The following is a 16,747-nucleotide window of genomic DNA, read 5'->3' on the forward strand; positions in this document are numbered from 1 at the left end:
AAAGTGTTACGCCGAGTAACGCTTCGAAAATTAGAGAGAAGAAAACGCTTCGAAAACTAGAGAGAGGAAATTTTTTAAGAAAAAAGAAGTTTGCAGGTCAAAATGAGGGGCAAACTGCTCTATTTATAGAGCAAAGCCCATTCAATTGACCAATCAGAGCAAAGCCCATGAAGCGTCCACCAATCAGCACCAGGCCACGTGTCAAGCATGCAGCCACGGAATGTCAATCGACATACAGTAACCAATCTTCTTTGACACGCTCCTTGGTATCTACTTGCCAACGGCCAGCTGATCAACCAAGCTTGGTAGCACCAGCCGGGGGCAATCAAAAGCACACGGCACTCTCAACCTTGGTCTCGGTCAGCGCCATTTCCTTTTCCACATTCGATGTCCATTACACAACAATGGTACGGCCTGAACAGAACCAAGCCGAGGAAGAAGTTCGGCATGCGCAGAATACGCTCAACACGCATCGAAGGTCCATACCACGTCATAGACTACGCTGGGGGCAAATTGATGGGGCATATTCTGCACCCGCTGACCGAGTCAACATATTGACCAAGGTCAAAGCCAAAAGACAACAAGTCAAAGGAAAAACAGCCTGACCGACGAAGCCTGTCGGCCTGTCACTTGGGTCTCGGCTCGGCAACTAGCCGGCCGAGAGACATCTCCGTGTACTCACATCCAGTCCCCTCGGCATGGAGTCAACCAGGCCTGCCGGCCTGTCATGGGTCCCTCGGCCGAGGGTAAGATAGTCTTTCCACCTGCTACGACCACTTGACCACTTGGCCACTACGTGACAAAAGGTGAAAGTCTATAAATACTCCACATCTCTCATTGAGAAATGGATCTAATAATCTCACAATCCAATAATCTGGTATAAACTTCCTTATCTCTCTACAATATATCTTGCCAAGTTAACATACAACTTATCTCTCTAAGTTTACTGACTTGAGCGTCGGAGTGAGTACGCTTGGCCCCAAGCCGAGTCCTCAGTTTGTTAATCTTTACAGGAAAGAGTGAAAGGAAGATACAAGCAACGACATCATTCTACAAGCTTACGTGGTCACAATCCTGCTTCGGAATCACACCCGGAACAGCTTTATTACTGCATTCAGAAGACAACCATTAGTAAAATCTTTAGTTTTGTACTGTGTCAGAAGACTACCATTAGTAAAACCTTTAATTTTGTAGTTTTTGATTTTCATGTTTATGTTCTTAACTCTTTCCCAGGTATTTCCCAACGATTTCCACTTTATTTTTTATATCATATCGTAGATAATGATAGAAAATCTTAAGAGCTTTTTAAAACAATATTTATGAGACTCAACAAATTTTGGGTGGATACATAAGTTCCAAATATGCCTCATATTTATAATCATAGGATCACATCACCTTATACTAATCTTTCGGTGTGGGACAATTCTACTATTTATATGTAGTATATTCATCACACCTACGTTATTTTCCAATGTGGGACAAAACATACCGAAAATTACACAATTTTACATATTAAGAAGTACACCATCTTTAATATGTGCTAATAATATGAAATTTATACTCTAATAATAGCATTTTTTACCACAAAACTAATTATATTATTTTCATAATTTTTTTAGCGATATTTTTTTGCCAAATGAAATGTAAAAGTTTGATATAAAAATTGGAAATATCACTTGAATATAATTTAGGAAATATACATATTATAATAATTAAAAGATTTTCCGCTTTATTTTTTACATCAAAAATTATATTTTCCTAAATTGATTTTTGATGATGTGGACGCTCTCAGATCGCTCGAAAAAACTCTCTTATATATATATATATATATATATATATATATATATATATATATATATATATATATATATATATATATATATATATATATATATAGATTATAGGAAAAATATCACAAATCTTGCCAATTTCACTTCGTTAAAACTCTCGCCCAAATCAAATCGATTATCACACAAAAAATGCCGAATTTAACTCCAAAAATCTCGCCCTACTCAGATACACCGGAAATCATTTTTTTAGAAAGATTATAGGAAAAAGATTTTATTTGCTACCAAATTTTTAATTATGGATTGTAACCTTAATTAGTTGGGAATATTATAGGAAAAATATCACAAAAATTCCCGATTTCAGTTCACTAAAAATCTCGCCCAAATCAAATCGATTATACGAAATAGTATTGAAATATTCCTTCAGTTATACGAAATAGTATTGAAATATTCCTTCAATTAATTTTTTTTTTGTTTATCATATTGTTCATTTTCAATTTGTCATTGATTTTTTTATTTAGTTGCGTTTTTCGCTTCTTCCCATTTTATAGTTTTATATTTATCCTTCAAATATTAGAGAATATTAGATAGAATAAGATAATAGGAAAGATGTTATCTATGTTAAATTGTTAATTTATACTCGATAATGTTATTGCTATCTTACATCAATGTTACTTTTTTTTTTACCATACGCAACTCCAAATGTTCTTTTATAGTAGGACATCTTGATGTATACTTCGTATTGAATGCTATGTGTCATAACCAGGTGAAAGACTATATATTAAAATATTATACCATATATTATCATAATCATATATTATATTTGCCAAACTGTATTGTTAAGAATTGTGAATTTACATCAAATAACAATAGTGTGATTTGCGTTAAATTTGGCAGCTGTAATTTGAATACTATCCTCATTAACTTCAAAAAACAGCATCTCCCACAAAATTAAGAAAAAAAATGGATTCCTTTCCAATTATAAAATTAGCATATTAATTTGGCCAAATTCATTCAAAATGATTTGGATTATGATTATTCCAATTGTGATTATCCTCATTAACGTCAAAAAAGGATTCCTTTCCCATTAATATTTCAATGAGTATATTGGACATGAGTACTCCATATTACTCCCTTCGTCAAAATCATTTGTTTATCTTTGATATTCTTTGTGAGGCGTCTTTTAATCAAAGGTACAAAAATAAATGAATTGGACGAAGAGAGTATCTTTCAAGAAATGTAACTAACACAGATTGATTGAACAATTTATTGGAGGCAAGTTAGATAGGGGTTAATATTGGATTTGTATAAATTGATATGTTAAATAAATCATCCTTTGATTCATCGTTTTTTTGTGCTCTAATCTACTCTTTACAGTACTTCTTTTAACTTGCAGTTAGACCTGGCAAACAGATCGGGTCGTGTCGGGTTCGTGTTCGTGTCACATGTAAACGGGTCACAATCCCTCCAACCCAAACCCGACCCAATTAAATCTCGTGTCGTGTTCGTGTCGACCCACTTACATAAATGGGTCATAAGGCCTCAACCCTAACCCGTTAATTTCGTGTCGGGTTTTCATGTCACGTCCATATTTTGAAAGTTTAAGTATATTTATGTGATGGAGGATCAAGAAAAATTAGGATTAATTTAGTAAACAGGTCATTCGTGTCGGGTTCGTGTTTAGAGAGGTCAACCCTAACCCAACCCAATTAAATATCGTGTCGTGTTCGTGTCGACCCACTTACATAAATGGGTCATTAAGTCTCAACCCAAACCTGTTAGTTTCGTGTCGGGTTCGTGTCGTGTTTTCGTGTCGTGTCATTGTTTGCCACCTCTACTTGCAGTTACTCTAATTAAGGTTGATTTACAAATATATATCTACCATATAATTTTACACAGGTGATAATACAACACTAACCAATGACGTAGAAATTCACAACGGTTAAGGTTGTATTTACCACCATTTTGATACTTCACATTATAAATGCATAGTTGGTATTTCTTAAGATGGGGTTAAATAACACCGTACTTGGATGGATCGGACAAGCTTATTATTAATCCTTAGATATTATGCTTTTTTCCTATGTGTTTTATTTGATTCGTTTTAAGTTTAAGACGGGGTATTAGAATTTAGAACGTAAACATTGATATGCCAATGGGGTAGGAAAACCATTTTATACATCTTTACTTAAATGCGTATGAGAACATAAACATTGATACGTCAACGGGGTAGGAAAATAACATGTGTCGCATTGCAATAGTTTCAGTTTGTGTAATAACAATTGGGTAAATAAAATATGAAGTTTCATACTACCTTGAGTCCTTTCGTCCCGATCATTTGTTTACCTTTGGTCTGGACACAAATGCCAAGAAAGGAGGAGGGGGTCAATTATTAAATAACAAGTAAATCAAATTAAGTGTGGAGTATCAAATTGCTTAACAAAGGCATTCCTAAAATATAAAGGCACACAATTGATTGAGACAAAGGGAGTTTCATGTAAGGAGTTACTTATCCATTGTATTACACAATTCGGGTTCAGATCAAGCTTTGGTCCTGAATTTGGGTGTCGGGTAGGGTTATTCGGATCAGCTCAATTTTGACAAGTCTAAGTTACCTGAGCCGCTTACTTCGACTACTTGCCAATAACTTGTCAAAAGTTGAGAAAAAAAATCATAGTATCAAAAGTGTATGGGTAATAAATAAAGTAAAATTTTCTAAAATCTAATAATTTACTAAATCCAAAAAATATGTAAGTTGTTACTTTTAATAATACTTTCTGTTTTCACCCGTGCAGTGCACGGGTTCAAAAACTAGTTCCATTCCATTCCAATATACCCAAACAAACACCTAGAAGTTGCAATTGTAATATCATATTATAGTTTATTTATATTTTTTTATATGGAAAAACCAAACGTGGGAAGGGTTACACCAAAAAATTTATTTTGGAGAGAAATCTTTTTAATTTTTTAGTACTCTCATAAACAAGGCAAAAGTTTCCATTTTTTTATTTCATGGTGAAATATTATACTAGTACAATCCTTTTTTTTTTCCATTTTTTTTTTTTTTTTTGAAATCCCAAGGATGGGTTACTCATTCATTAATATCAAAATCAACCAAAGATTGAGCCATACAAGGTAAGACTCCGTCCCAAGTATTCCTACCATAATGCATCGAACCCTAGTGAGCTAGTTCGTGCGCTACTCTATTGTACTTTCGACTAACAAAACTCCAAGAAATGCAAACAAAAGAGTTATAAAAACAATAAATATCATGCAAAATTAAATGGAAATCACTCCGTCCTGTCTCCTTCATCTTCAACGCATCAATCAAGCTTTTGCAATCGCTTTCCACCACTATGTTTGTATGGCCTCTTCGTCTCGCCTCTTGAATGCTCATCAAGATCGCTTCAGCTTCGACCATCCGTGGCTCCATCGTACTCCTCCGTCAGTCCCCATAGCACCTGACCCTCACTCCCTCGACAGACCGCACCAAACCCCGCTCCCCAACCCTCCTTCACTCCCGCATCCACATTCACCTTCACCCATCCCTCATTTGGCTTACTCCATCCCGTCATCGTACTCACTGTGCTTGTTCGAAGCCCCTGATCGTTCTCTGCCTCTCGTAATTCTCGCTACAAATTCTCAACTCTTCTCACCACATTAATAGCATCCACTCTGGCTTGTTCAAAAACCCACTTGTTTCTCGCCTCCCAAATCGCCCAACAACCCATGATAAAGGAATACATCTCACCGTCCTCCATCTCCCTCCACACATCCTCCACCCACTCCCTCACCCGCTCAGCCTCAGAATTCACCTTCACCTCAAGACCTAACCTATCCCATAACCCACCCGTCCACCCACACCCCATCACGAGATGGAGACAAGTCTCCAACTCGCTGCAACAGACCGGACAAGTAGCATCCACCGAATGTATACGAGTTGCAAGGTTCCTTTTAGTTGCGATACCTTCGTTACATAATTGCCAAAAGAACACTTTCATCTTTGGTAAAACATTAGCTTTCCATATCCGGTTCCATACCTTCCTCTCCTCCATTCTACTGGACGAGCCAACATCCTCCTCTCCTCTATTGGTTAATGCTTGATAGGCTGATTTTACAGAGTATTCACCGTCCTTTTCCAATTCCCATGTCCATGAGTCATTCGGTTTTGATGGACTAATCCGAATATTGAGAATACGATCATGTTCGAAAGGGAGAAAACATTCACGTACCTTGCTAGTATTCCAGCCGTGGCCATCAGCGCTCCAAAGCTCAGCTACAACCATCTCCGTGCTCATATCGTTCCTAGGTGAGAGCACCATTCATGTTTGTGTCCCAGGAATCCACGGATCCACCCATACCCTAGTACTTATACCGTCTCCAATCCTCCTTCGAATCCCCATACGGAGGACCTCCCGAGCTTCCCATATTCCTCTCCAAGTATAACTTGGACGGACCCCAAGTTCAGCCGACATAAAAGCACCATTTGGAAAATATTTCCCTCCCAATACACGAGCCATGAGACACGAACGATTTGCGAGGAGCCTCAATGCCTGCTTACCCAAAAGAGCCATATTAAATTGATGGAAATCTCGAAAGCCCAAGCCCCCATAGCATTTCGGTTTGCATAATTTCGACCAAGCTATCCACGGTATTTTTCCTTTTCCATTAGCCGAACCCCACCAAAACCGAGAGACCATAGAACGTAATTCGTCACAAAAATTTGTCGGTAGTTTGAAGACGCTCATCGCATAGGTCGGGATTGATTGGGCCACTGCCTTTATCAATAATTCTCTCCCCGCCTTCGAAAACAACTGACCTCGCCATCCTTGTAACTTCTTACACAATTTGTCCCTAATTACATCGGCCACCACCTTTCTGGAATGACTCACCATAGTAGGGAGTCCCAAATATCGTTCCTGTACCTCCACTACCTGTATGCCGAGACAATTTGCCACCCCTTGCCTATCATTCTCTCGCGTGCCTCGACTAAAAGATACCGTGGTCTTGTCAAAATTCACCATTTGACCCGATGCCCCCTCGTAGTCCGAAAGGATACTCTTAACATGGTTCGCTTCGGTGATATTAGCTTTGACAAAGAAAATGCTATCATCTGCAAAAAACAAATGGGAAACGGTCGGGGCAGCCGGTGCAACACGTAAACCATGAATGGAACCCCGCTCAGCTGCTTTTCTTATCAACCCCGATAGCACCTCTGCACACAATATAAACAAGTAGGGAGAAAGAGGGTCCCCTTGGCGTAGACCCCATTCCGGCCTAAAGACTTTCGTGGGCTGCCCATTAACCATAACCGAAAAACAAACCGATGAGACACATGCCATCACTCTATCCACCCACCGTGGCTCGAAACCCATTCTCCTAAGCACCCTCTCGAGAAAAAACCATTCCACCCTATCATAGGCTTTCGACATATCTAGCTTGATTGCCATGTGACCATTTTTATTTTTGGAATTTTTCATATGGTGAAAAAGCTCAAAAGCAACAAGGATATTACCGGTTATAAGTCTCCCCGGGGTAAAAGCGCTTTGGTTCTCAGAAACGATATCCCCTAAAAATAATTTGAGCCGATTAGCGAGAACGTTTGACACCAATTTATAGATAACATTACACAAGCTAATGGGTCGAAATTCAGTCATTTTATCCGGGGCTTTTTTCTTGGGTATAAGCACAATATGCGTCAAATTCCATCCATCAGGAATAGCTCCACCTCTCAAAATACGTAAAACATGTTGAACAATAGTCTTACCCACAATGTGCCAGTAAATTTGGTAAAATAAACCATTCATACCGCCCGGACCCGGAGCCTTGAGAGGTTGTATCTGATTCAAAGCCATCTCAATTTCTTCAATTGTATACTCGCTGCGAAGAATATTATTTATTGAATTGGTAACTCCGCCTTCAATCCCATCCAAAAGGTGCTCGAAATCACTAGGGTGTCCTGTTTTGAATAGCTGCATGAAGTAATCCCGAGCCATACCCGAGATAGCTTCGAACCCGACATGCTCCCTGCCATTATCATCGACAAGCTTCTCAATATGATTTCTTTGCTTTCTTTGACACGCTTTCCGATGAAAATATTTTGTATTTCGATCCCCTTCTTTTAGCCACAAAGCCCGCGACCTCTGCTTCCAAAATATTTCTTCTTGCTTCAACAGGTTAGCAATTTCCTTGACCACCTTTCGACGCTCCCTAACCTCGGTCACTGATCGTCCCCCTTCATTCAAAGCTGCCAATCTCCTTCTTTTTTTGTTAATATCACGCATGATTTTGCCAATACTTACTCCCTTCCATTTTTGCAACCCCTCCGCACACCGAGCAAGAGTAGCCAACCAATCCTCATCATCATTCCAAGAGCTTCGAATAGTGTCTTCGCACCCCTCCTCCCCCACCCAAATTTGCTCAAACCGAAACAGTTTCTGCCTATTCGCCCCCGTGCTCTCCTTCCTACTCAGAATCAATTTAATGGGAGCATGGTCCGACCATTCTCGATCAAGATGGATAAGCTTAGCCCGTGGGAACAATTTAAACCACTCGTCTGAACATAAGGCTCGGTCAAGGCGACATTGACGATTATCATTCCCCGCTTGTCCATTATCATAGGTAAACCTATATCCCTCGAAAGCAACATCCCGCAATCCGCAATCATCAACCGCTTCTCTAAAATTGTTCATTTGCCATTGAGCACGGGAGCCTCCCCCTCATCTCCGTGGCAAATAGAATCTCGTTAAAGTCTCCGATAATACACACCCATGGAACACGTGATTGAGCTCCGAGCTCCCAAAGCAATTCCCAAGAAAGATATCTATCCCCCACGGCTGGCCATCCATAGAAGCCAGTAACTCTCCACGCGCCCTCCTCTCCACAAATCTCGAAGTCCATATGATGGACCGACATAGACCTAAGCACACATTTGATGTGTTTCTTCCACATAAAAGTCAAACTTCCCGACCTACCAATACTATCGACCTCAATCCCAGTATATTCGTCTAAACAAGCACGAACTCTCCTAAATTCTTCACCGCTTAATTTGGTCTCGGAGAGAAAGACCATCGCGGGGGCCTCCTTCCGTAGTAAATTACGGAACCCGCCTACTGCAGTGGGGTTGCCCAGCCCCCTGCAGTTAAGGCTTATGAGATTCATTGGGCCCGGCGGGGTTGGTTGATCCCAACCTCCGCCTCAGATGAACATACATCCATGGTTTTTTGATACTTTTTTCCCTTCGCATTTTCCACTTCCTCCTCGGTCACACGTCCTCGTTTTCCACCTGAAATTGTCCCAGGGCTAAGCTCATCACTTTCCAGTCCACCATCCTTCTCACTCATCCCTCCTCCTCGGCATAATCTCCTCCACGTTGCTGTACCAATCTGCCCAAGCTCCCTCCCCATCACCCCTGTCCCCGACTCCTCCACAGCTCCACTGTCTACATCATCCCTCATCCCCTGTCCTTCTAAGTTATTCCTCCCACTTTCCCTCTCGCAGTCCTCCCTCTCCCTGTTAACCATCTGCTCTACCACCATCCGCCCCTCATCTCCCCTTCCAGCTTCACTCCCGGCCTCCCATCCACTACTAGTCCCCTCTTGGGCGTCGCCACCCTTTTTCTGATTCACCCCAGGTACCCCAACCCCCTTAGTTTTGTGCTTAAGCGAAATCTCCTGCAATTTATTAATCATGTTGGAGATAACATCCTCCTCCCGTTGCCTGTGCTCATTCTCAAAAACCACGCTAAGCGACCTAGCACTCTTCCCACGCCCCTCCGCTGTTGTCTTTGTGGCTCGCCATGGTGATGCCCTCAGGCTTTCATCGAATTGGAGCTCGTCCTCATCGTATGGTCCGTCCTCGCAGTCTTTCTCTCCATGTCCCAGAATGCCACATCCATAGCAGAATGTAGGAAGGCGTTCATATTTAACCTTAAAATCAACCGGCTCCCCATTCCTCATACGAATACTCACAAACGAGCGTAATGGTTTTCGAACATCGTGAATAATTCGAATACGGACAGCCTTCTCAATCTCCGGCAAAGGAACCTCATCAACCTCCACAAACTGCCCTAACTGCATTCCCATCCTCCGTAGATTATCCATATTAGACCGACCTCTAATAGGCAAGTCATAAACCCTAGCCCACAACGGAATATGAAACAGAGGGGTATCGGATATTTTACCGTCGCTGATAGGGTCATCTAGGCACCATATGAATTTATCAAAATGCCAGGGTTGACCTTCGACCACCCTAGCTTTGTCTTTCTCAGAATTAAATTTGAAAACAAAAATTTTGTTCTTAGCATCGATAAGATTACCCACAGTCGTACCTTTTGTATTCCATAGCCTTATCATCATCTCAATCGCCGCCTTTGCGTTTATCGCCTTCGTTGTCCAAATTCTCCCGACTAGGATGGACTCCACCTTCACTGTCTCCGCCGTATTATCGCCACTGTTCTATATGAAGTCCTCTCCCTCATCTAAAGTCTCCTTTCCAGCCCTATGTTGTATCGTTTTTTGTGTGCTCATGATTAGTAGAAACAAGGTAAATTACGAGTAACAATCTACAAATTCCCACGAGAAAGACGTGGAAATCTGCCTTCAGAACCAAGGAAAACCCTAAAGACGAAATTTAGACGAAGGCTCTCATAGAAACCCTAGAGAGAGTTGTGTCTGATTTTTTTTTTTTCCATTTTCTAGCATATCGCAAATAAGTAGATTAATATATTTTGAATAATTTTTCGAAAAGGCCTCGTCTTTGTGTACAATTTTTTATGAAAGGTTCTCTACGGCATATATTAATAATCTAAATGTGTAAAAATTCATAAGATATTCTCACACGTATAAACTCATTTTTACCATAAATTACGGAAGAAGCCAAGTTAATTGAGGGTAGTTTCTTCCTTGTGAAACCTTCTGGTATTATCAACTATTCTGGAATTTCCCATGAATCCTTCTCAGATTAATCCCTATGTTTATTTAATTTGTAGTAGTAAAAATATTGAGAACTGTGAATTGGGTATTTGTTATATTAGCTAAAGATTAAGTATTTAGATAGTGCACTCCACCTGTTTGACGAAATTCCTTTGAAAAAAAATCATGATGTTTGGGGAAAATGTAGCAAAGGTGAAAAGGGGTACAGTTGATAGAATTTCGGAGCTTCGGGAATTTATACTACATAATATTCTTTCAATTTTCGATACCAGAGAGGCGGGTCGTGCTAGTGTATTGTCTAAGAGGTGGTATCAAGCTTGGTCCTCTGTTCCGGTTTTAGATTTTCGGATTCAGCACTGTGAGAAGGAAATTTTGTATTGTGTTTCATTGATGTTTGGTTTCCGTGTTAATGTTGGTGAAGGTCAATGTATTCTGGAGATCATAGATAGGACAATGCTAAGATACGATACTCATAAGTATAGAATACGGAAACTTTATCTTGAGCTTCCTACGTCGAATGAAAAGATTGAACGTTTGGTTGATAAATGGATAAGGATTGCGGTGCAAAACCAAGTCGAGGAGTTATTTATTAGAAGTCTATCCGTCTACTCATATGTCACACCAAACTACAGGCTTCCGGAGATTCTATTTCGAGCCAAATCTTTGAAAGTTTTGAATTGTAGGAACATTGTGCTGCCATATTATGAGACCATGGAACTTATCTCCCTTGAGTATCTGACTTTGGATACGGACACTGTAGATACGGATTTGCTTCACAGAATTCTCTCTTTTTGCCCCTTGGTTGAATTCGTTACATCAACTGACCTTGAACATAAGAAAAGTGAACAAGGGAGCTCAAGTTTTCGGTAAACTCAAAGCATCCCCGCTTAGAAAGTTTGCATATCGTGGATTTAATAGGGTTGTTAAGTGGCCATTGAATATGAATGTGGTTGCATTGAAGAACACTTGAGAGAATTGCAGATCAGTAGTGCTACTATAACAGATGATATTGTTTCAAAGCTGGCATATGGATTATGGACTTGTGTCTTTAGAAAGTTTAGTATTGGATTCATGCTCAATGCTGAAATGCATTATGATCTCAAGGAACTTCGAATCAAAGAGGGCTTAGACTTGGTGAAAGTTACAATTGACGCCCCTAACTTGATCGAGTTTTGGTACAACTGTGAAGTGGAGACCTCTTTGTCGTTGGTCAGAGTGCTAGAGCATTGTAATGCACAATTCATCCCATTGGTGAGGGCATATAATATTCCATAACCACTGATTGGCTTGTTAAGCTAAAGAAGATTCTCGAAGAAACAAACTTCTTCCAATCTCTGGTGATTAAGTTGCCGGACTTTGTTGAGGTATGAAGTTGTACCCATTTAAATGTCTTGTATTCACATTCATGTCAGCCGACCCCAAATCATTTTGGGATTAAGGCTCTGATGTTGTTGTTGTTGTTGTCGTCATCTAGTATTCACATGACAAATCATAGCTGTGTTGTGGTCGTGTATTTACGAGTGAGGATCATACAATACCTAGTGTAACTATAGATGAAAATAATGAAGATTATATTTGGCATCTATTGATTTAGGTAGAGGAGGACCAGCTAAGGAACATGGTTAATAACTTAGCTTAGAGAGTTAAAGCTGCATGGACAACATTGGAATTATTGGGAATCTCCGGTTACATTCCTAGATGGACTTTTTCGGATTTTCCACCCTGATGTGCTGTCAATAACAAGTTCACGGAATTTTTCTGCGGAGGTATGCTACGGTATTAGTAGTAATAATAGTATGCTATGTTTGATTTATTGACAAGTTTACGGTAATTTTCTGCTGAGCTATGCTACGATAGTAGTAATATTAGTAATAGTATGTTACGTTTGATATATTGCTTTTACGGCCTATTTACAATTTTACGTTTAATTGACAAGTTTTACTATCGTGTATATGGGGACGTAGCCGCATCCCGCATAGCTGTGTATAGAGCTGGCAAGTCTGACCCGACCTGAGTGATTCGACCCGAACCCGAGCAAACCCGACCCGACCCGAAAATATTGTGACCTGAAACCGATCCGACCCGACCCGATGACGACCCGTAACCCGACACGACCCGATTATCAGTGACCCGAACCCGACCCGATATTGACCCGACCCGATGCTGACCCGATTAAATTGATGACCCGACAATTATAAAGCTTAATTTTGATCAAAATGAAAATTATTTTGCGTTTAGATTGATATGTTTGACTTAGTAATGAATTAATTAAACCAAATAATAGGTTAAAAACTAAATTTAATGGTTAAAAATTGTAATGATGCGATTATGTTACCGGACCCGATAATGACCCGACCCAAACCCGATCCCGACCCGATACATCAGTTGACCCGAAATGACCCGACCCGAAAGGGTATGCTGACCCGATATGACCCGAACCCGATATAACCCGACCCGACGTGACCCGATCCAAACCCAACCCGACTTACCCGATTGCCACCTCTAGCTGTGTAGGGAGGTGTTGGGTGACTATTATGAATGCCATTCTTTAAAATCGTATATCTTCAACCATTCTGCACTTAGTTTTATTCAACGGCCGTCCCCATATCAAAACTTATGGAATTCTTAGTTGGTCTTCTAGTTTACATGGATTGTGTTCAACGACCGTCCCCCTTTTGTTTTTCACTTTTCTTTTACTATTTTTTTTTTTCGCATTTTGAGGTGTGGGTTCAGGCATGGACGGTTCTAAAGGATGATTCATGTCAGCCGTCCTCAAATCATTTTGGAATTAAGACTCTGATGTTGTTGTTGTTGGTCATCCATCAGAATCCTGGAAATATCACATCATTTTCTGGACGGGATAATTTCCCTAGGACTAATCCCATGTTTCCATATTTTGTTTTTACAGGCGATCTTGCATATCATGAAGTGCAAATTACCATGCCGGCTGTACTCATTTCAATGCTGGAAATGGAAGCATCCCCTGAAAAGCATTGAAGTTGAATGTACCGATGGCTCAAGCTCACACTCGGATTCATGGGGAACTGAGTTCCGGTTTAGACTGTCGTGGCTCAAGTTTAGGTTATTGAAATGTCAAAGATATGGGTAGGGGATATGTTTTCCTCTGTTCAGTTTGGTCAGTCCCACATCAGGATTTTGTTTGGCAAACTTATACTAGGCGTTTGTTTGGCAAAAATAGGGGTTTCATACTCCTTACCTCAAACCCATGAGGTATGAGTTTTTCATACCGGGGGTATGAGATTGATACTATTAGGATATTAGGCCCATTAGGGTTAGGTTACAAGATATGACGGCTACCGTCTAAGGTTTAGTCTATTACTATCAGGATATTAGGCCCATTAAAGTTAGGTTACAAGATATGGTAATAGCTCACATCTTGTAACCTAACCCTAACCCTAAGGCTTAATATCCTAATAGATACCCATGAGTTTTAAATAATAAAACCAAAACCATGAAAAAAAACTTATGGGGAACATTTTAAATGATTTTTTTTACATTTATTTGATCAAATCTTTATTTTCATGATTTTTCAATATCAAAAATAATTATTTTTAATGATATATTTTAGATTTTTTAAACTTTGATGAAGTTGAACCCCATCCTACCAAAAAAAACTAGACAAACACAAGTATGAAGAATTAAGTTCCAAACCCATACCACCCGGGTATGATTCATGATTCCAAAGCATATCCACGCGCGAACCAAACACCCCCTAATAATATTGATCAAAATGAAAGTGATTTAGTATTTAGATTGATGCGTATTTAATCTATATATATATATATCTATATCTATATCTATATATATATATATATATATATATATATATATATATATATATATATATATATTAATATTAATATTATTAATATTAATAAAGGAAGCTTTTTTCGAGCGATTATAGAGAGTCCAACATTCCCAAAAGACTTTCAAGCATTATTATTATTATTAATTAAAGACTCCCAACTTTTTTAAACTTTAGTCCTACTAATATTGCTTTTTCGTACAATATATTATGAAGAGATTCTAGCCTATTTGGCAATTACGGTTAAACAAAGTAGTTGATTAGAATTCTATCTCATAGTAATTGATTAGACTTTGAATTTGTAAACAACTTGCTTTTGGCAGTGTATATAAACACAACCTTCCCACCGTAGATCACAATTATCTGAGATTAGAATCATCATGGTGTATGGTATGACGTTCTTATCCTCTATCTCAAAAATTCTTCTTCGTTAATTTTGCAAAAATCCTAATGTTCTTAATCTTTAACAATGAATATAATATAATTGTCTCTAATGTTTCATGTTGTTGTATGTTTATTGTCGCTTTTCTCACCGAGTTGTTTATATTTTGTTGTTGTTCGTCGGCTTGGATTGTGACTAATTTGTTTGTGTGGATTAGGTAAAGTGATGTAGCATACTCCATTTAGTGAACCCATCACGGGTGCTAATTCTCTCCACCGGCATTCTACTGTTCAACTCCTGCAATTGACCTGGATGTTCATACACGAAAGCCATGTTTGTGTAAACTCCAGCAATATGGCACATGTTGTATCTTTTAGTCCTCGGAAAGTAAGGTGATTGTGTAAACGGAAGAGTTCACAAATTAATCAATCGTCAACTTGCTGACATCAAAATCATAATCAGATAACACAATGTGAATGTATTTAATTAAAAGTTGTCATCAAATTCAAAATCTTACATGAGTGATGAGACGGTTCTTAGCATACATGTAATATCAATGATAAACCCCTCTCTATCTACTACCTTCTCCTTAAAATTTTATATGGAGTATTATTTATCTTCTTTACGAGAAGACAAGAACGGAGAAAACCTGAAAATAATAATCATCCATAGCATTGCTCATAAATAATTTTTACTATATTATTGTAAATGTGCATGTTAGTGGTTGGGATTACTTAGCTATTCGATCATTAGATATTAAGAAGCCCTAATAATTATAATCGCGTGGTTGTTGTTAACAAGTTTTCTTGAGTAGATTTGCATTATTATGAGATCCTTGCATACAATTATACAAATATGCATAGCGTTAGTCTTGCAATAAGTTCAATATATGTAAGCATTGTTAATTCTTGAGTCCACAATCTAACATGTAACTTAACGTGTCTTTTGAATCATCGATGTATTAATGAAGATTGTTTCCCTTACTTTTTAAGTTAAGATTTCAAGTTCAAGTCTGGAAAGTTGTGTTCGATTGAGACTCTTATTAAGCTACTCTCTTCGTCTCGGTCAATTGTTATCAAAGATTAAGGAAAGAGAAGGAAGTCAATTACTAAATGACAAGTGGAAAGATCGGGGAAAGAGGAGGAGTGAATTACTAAATGTCAAGTGGAACAAATTGAGTGTAAATGATCAAATTGCTCATTAAGTCCATTCTTAAAATAGAAAGGACAACAATTAACTGAGACGCCCAAAATGAAATAAAACAACAAATGACCGGGATAATAGGAATATTTATAATAGTTGGGCCTCGACCATCACCTTAAGGTTTTGGTTGAGATGGTTCATCTATCATGGTATCGAGCCGGTGACCAAGGGTCACGGTTCAAATCCCGGCAACTTCAAAACCCCTCAAAAACTCGAAGTGGAAACCAGCACACGGTACGGGGGAGCCGGTGTACAACTAACCACTCTTCAAGCCCAACGGGCATTTGAGTGAGGGAGCGTAATAGGAATATTTATAATAGTTGGGCCTCAACCATCACCTTAGAGTTAGTAATAGGATTCTTTTATGAACAAACCAAACATTTAGAACAGTTTTTATCACTATTTGAAATTGTAGATTACTGTAGAAGACAATGAGAAGAGAGGATAAAAATAAAATCAGTAAGTCTTCTGAGAGACCGTCTCTTAATACATTAATGAGAAATAAGTAATAAATACCCTAGAAACTAATTAAAAAGTTAGAAATAAATTAAAAATTATAACTACCTATTATAAGAAAAGTCTCTTAGTCTCACTAACATTAATGAGAGACCGTCTC

The 16,747-nt window shown here is 38.8% G+C and overlaps 1 protein-coding gene across 1 annotated transcript; it reads left to right on the top strand.

Moving 5' to 3' along the window:
- The first annotated feature begins 10,885 nt into the window (after positions 1–10,885).
- LOC141608437 (putative F-box/FBD/LRR-repeat protein At4g00315) lies at positions 10,886–11,995 on the top strand. The gene is made up of 2 exons (XM_074427792.1): positions 10,886–11,579; positions 11,682–11,995. The coding sequence occupies exons 1-2, from the start codon at positions 10,886–10,888 to the stop codon at positions 11,993–11,995; spliced, it is 1,008 nt and encodes a 335-aa protein (XP_074283893.1).
- The last annotated feature ends 4,752 nt before the right edge of the window (positions 11,996–16,747 follow it).

The sequence above is a fragment of the Silene latifolia genome, chromosome 10 (assembly GCF_048544455.1).
Source record: "Silene latifolia isolate original U9 population chromosome 10, ASM4854445v1, whole genome shotgun sequence".
Taxonomy (NCBI): domain Eukaryota; kingdom Viridiplantae; phylum Streptophyta; class Magnoliopsida; order Caryophyllales; family Caryophyllaceae; genus Silene; species Silene latifolia.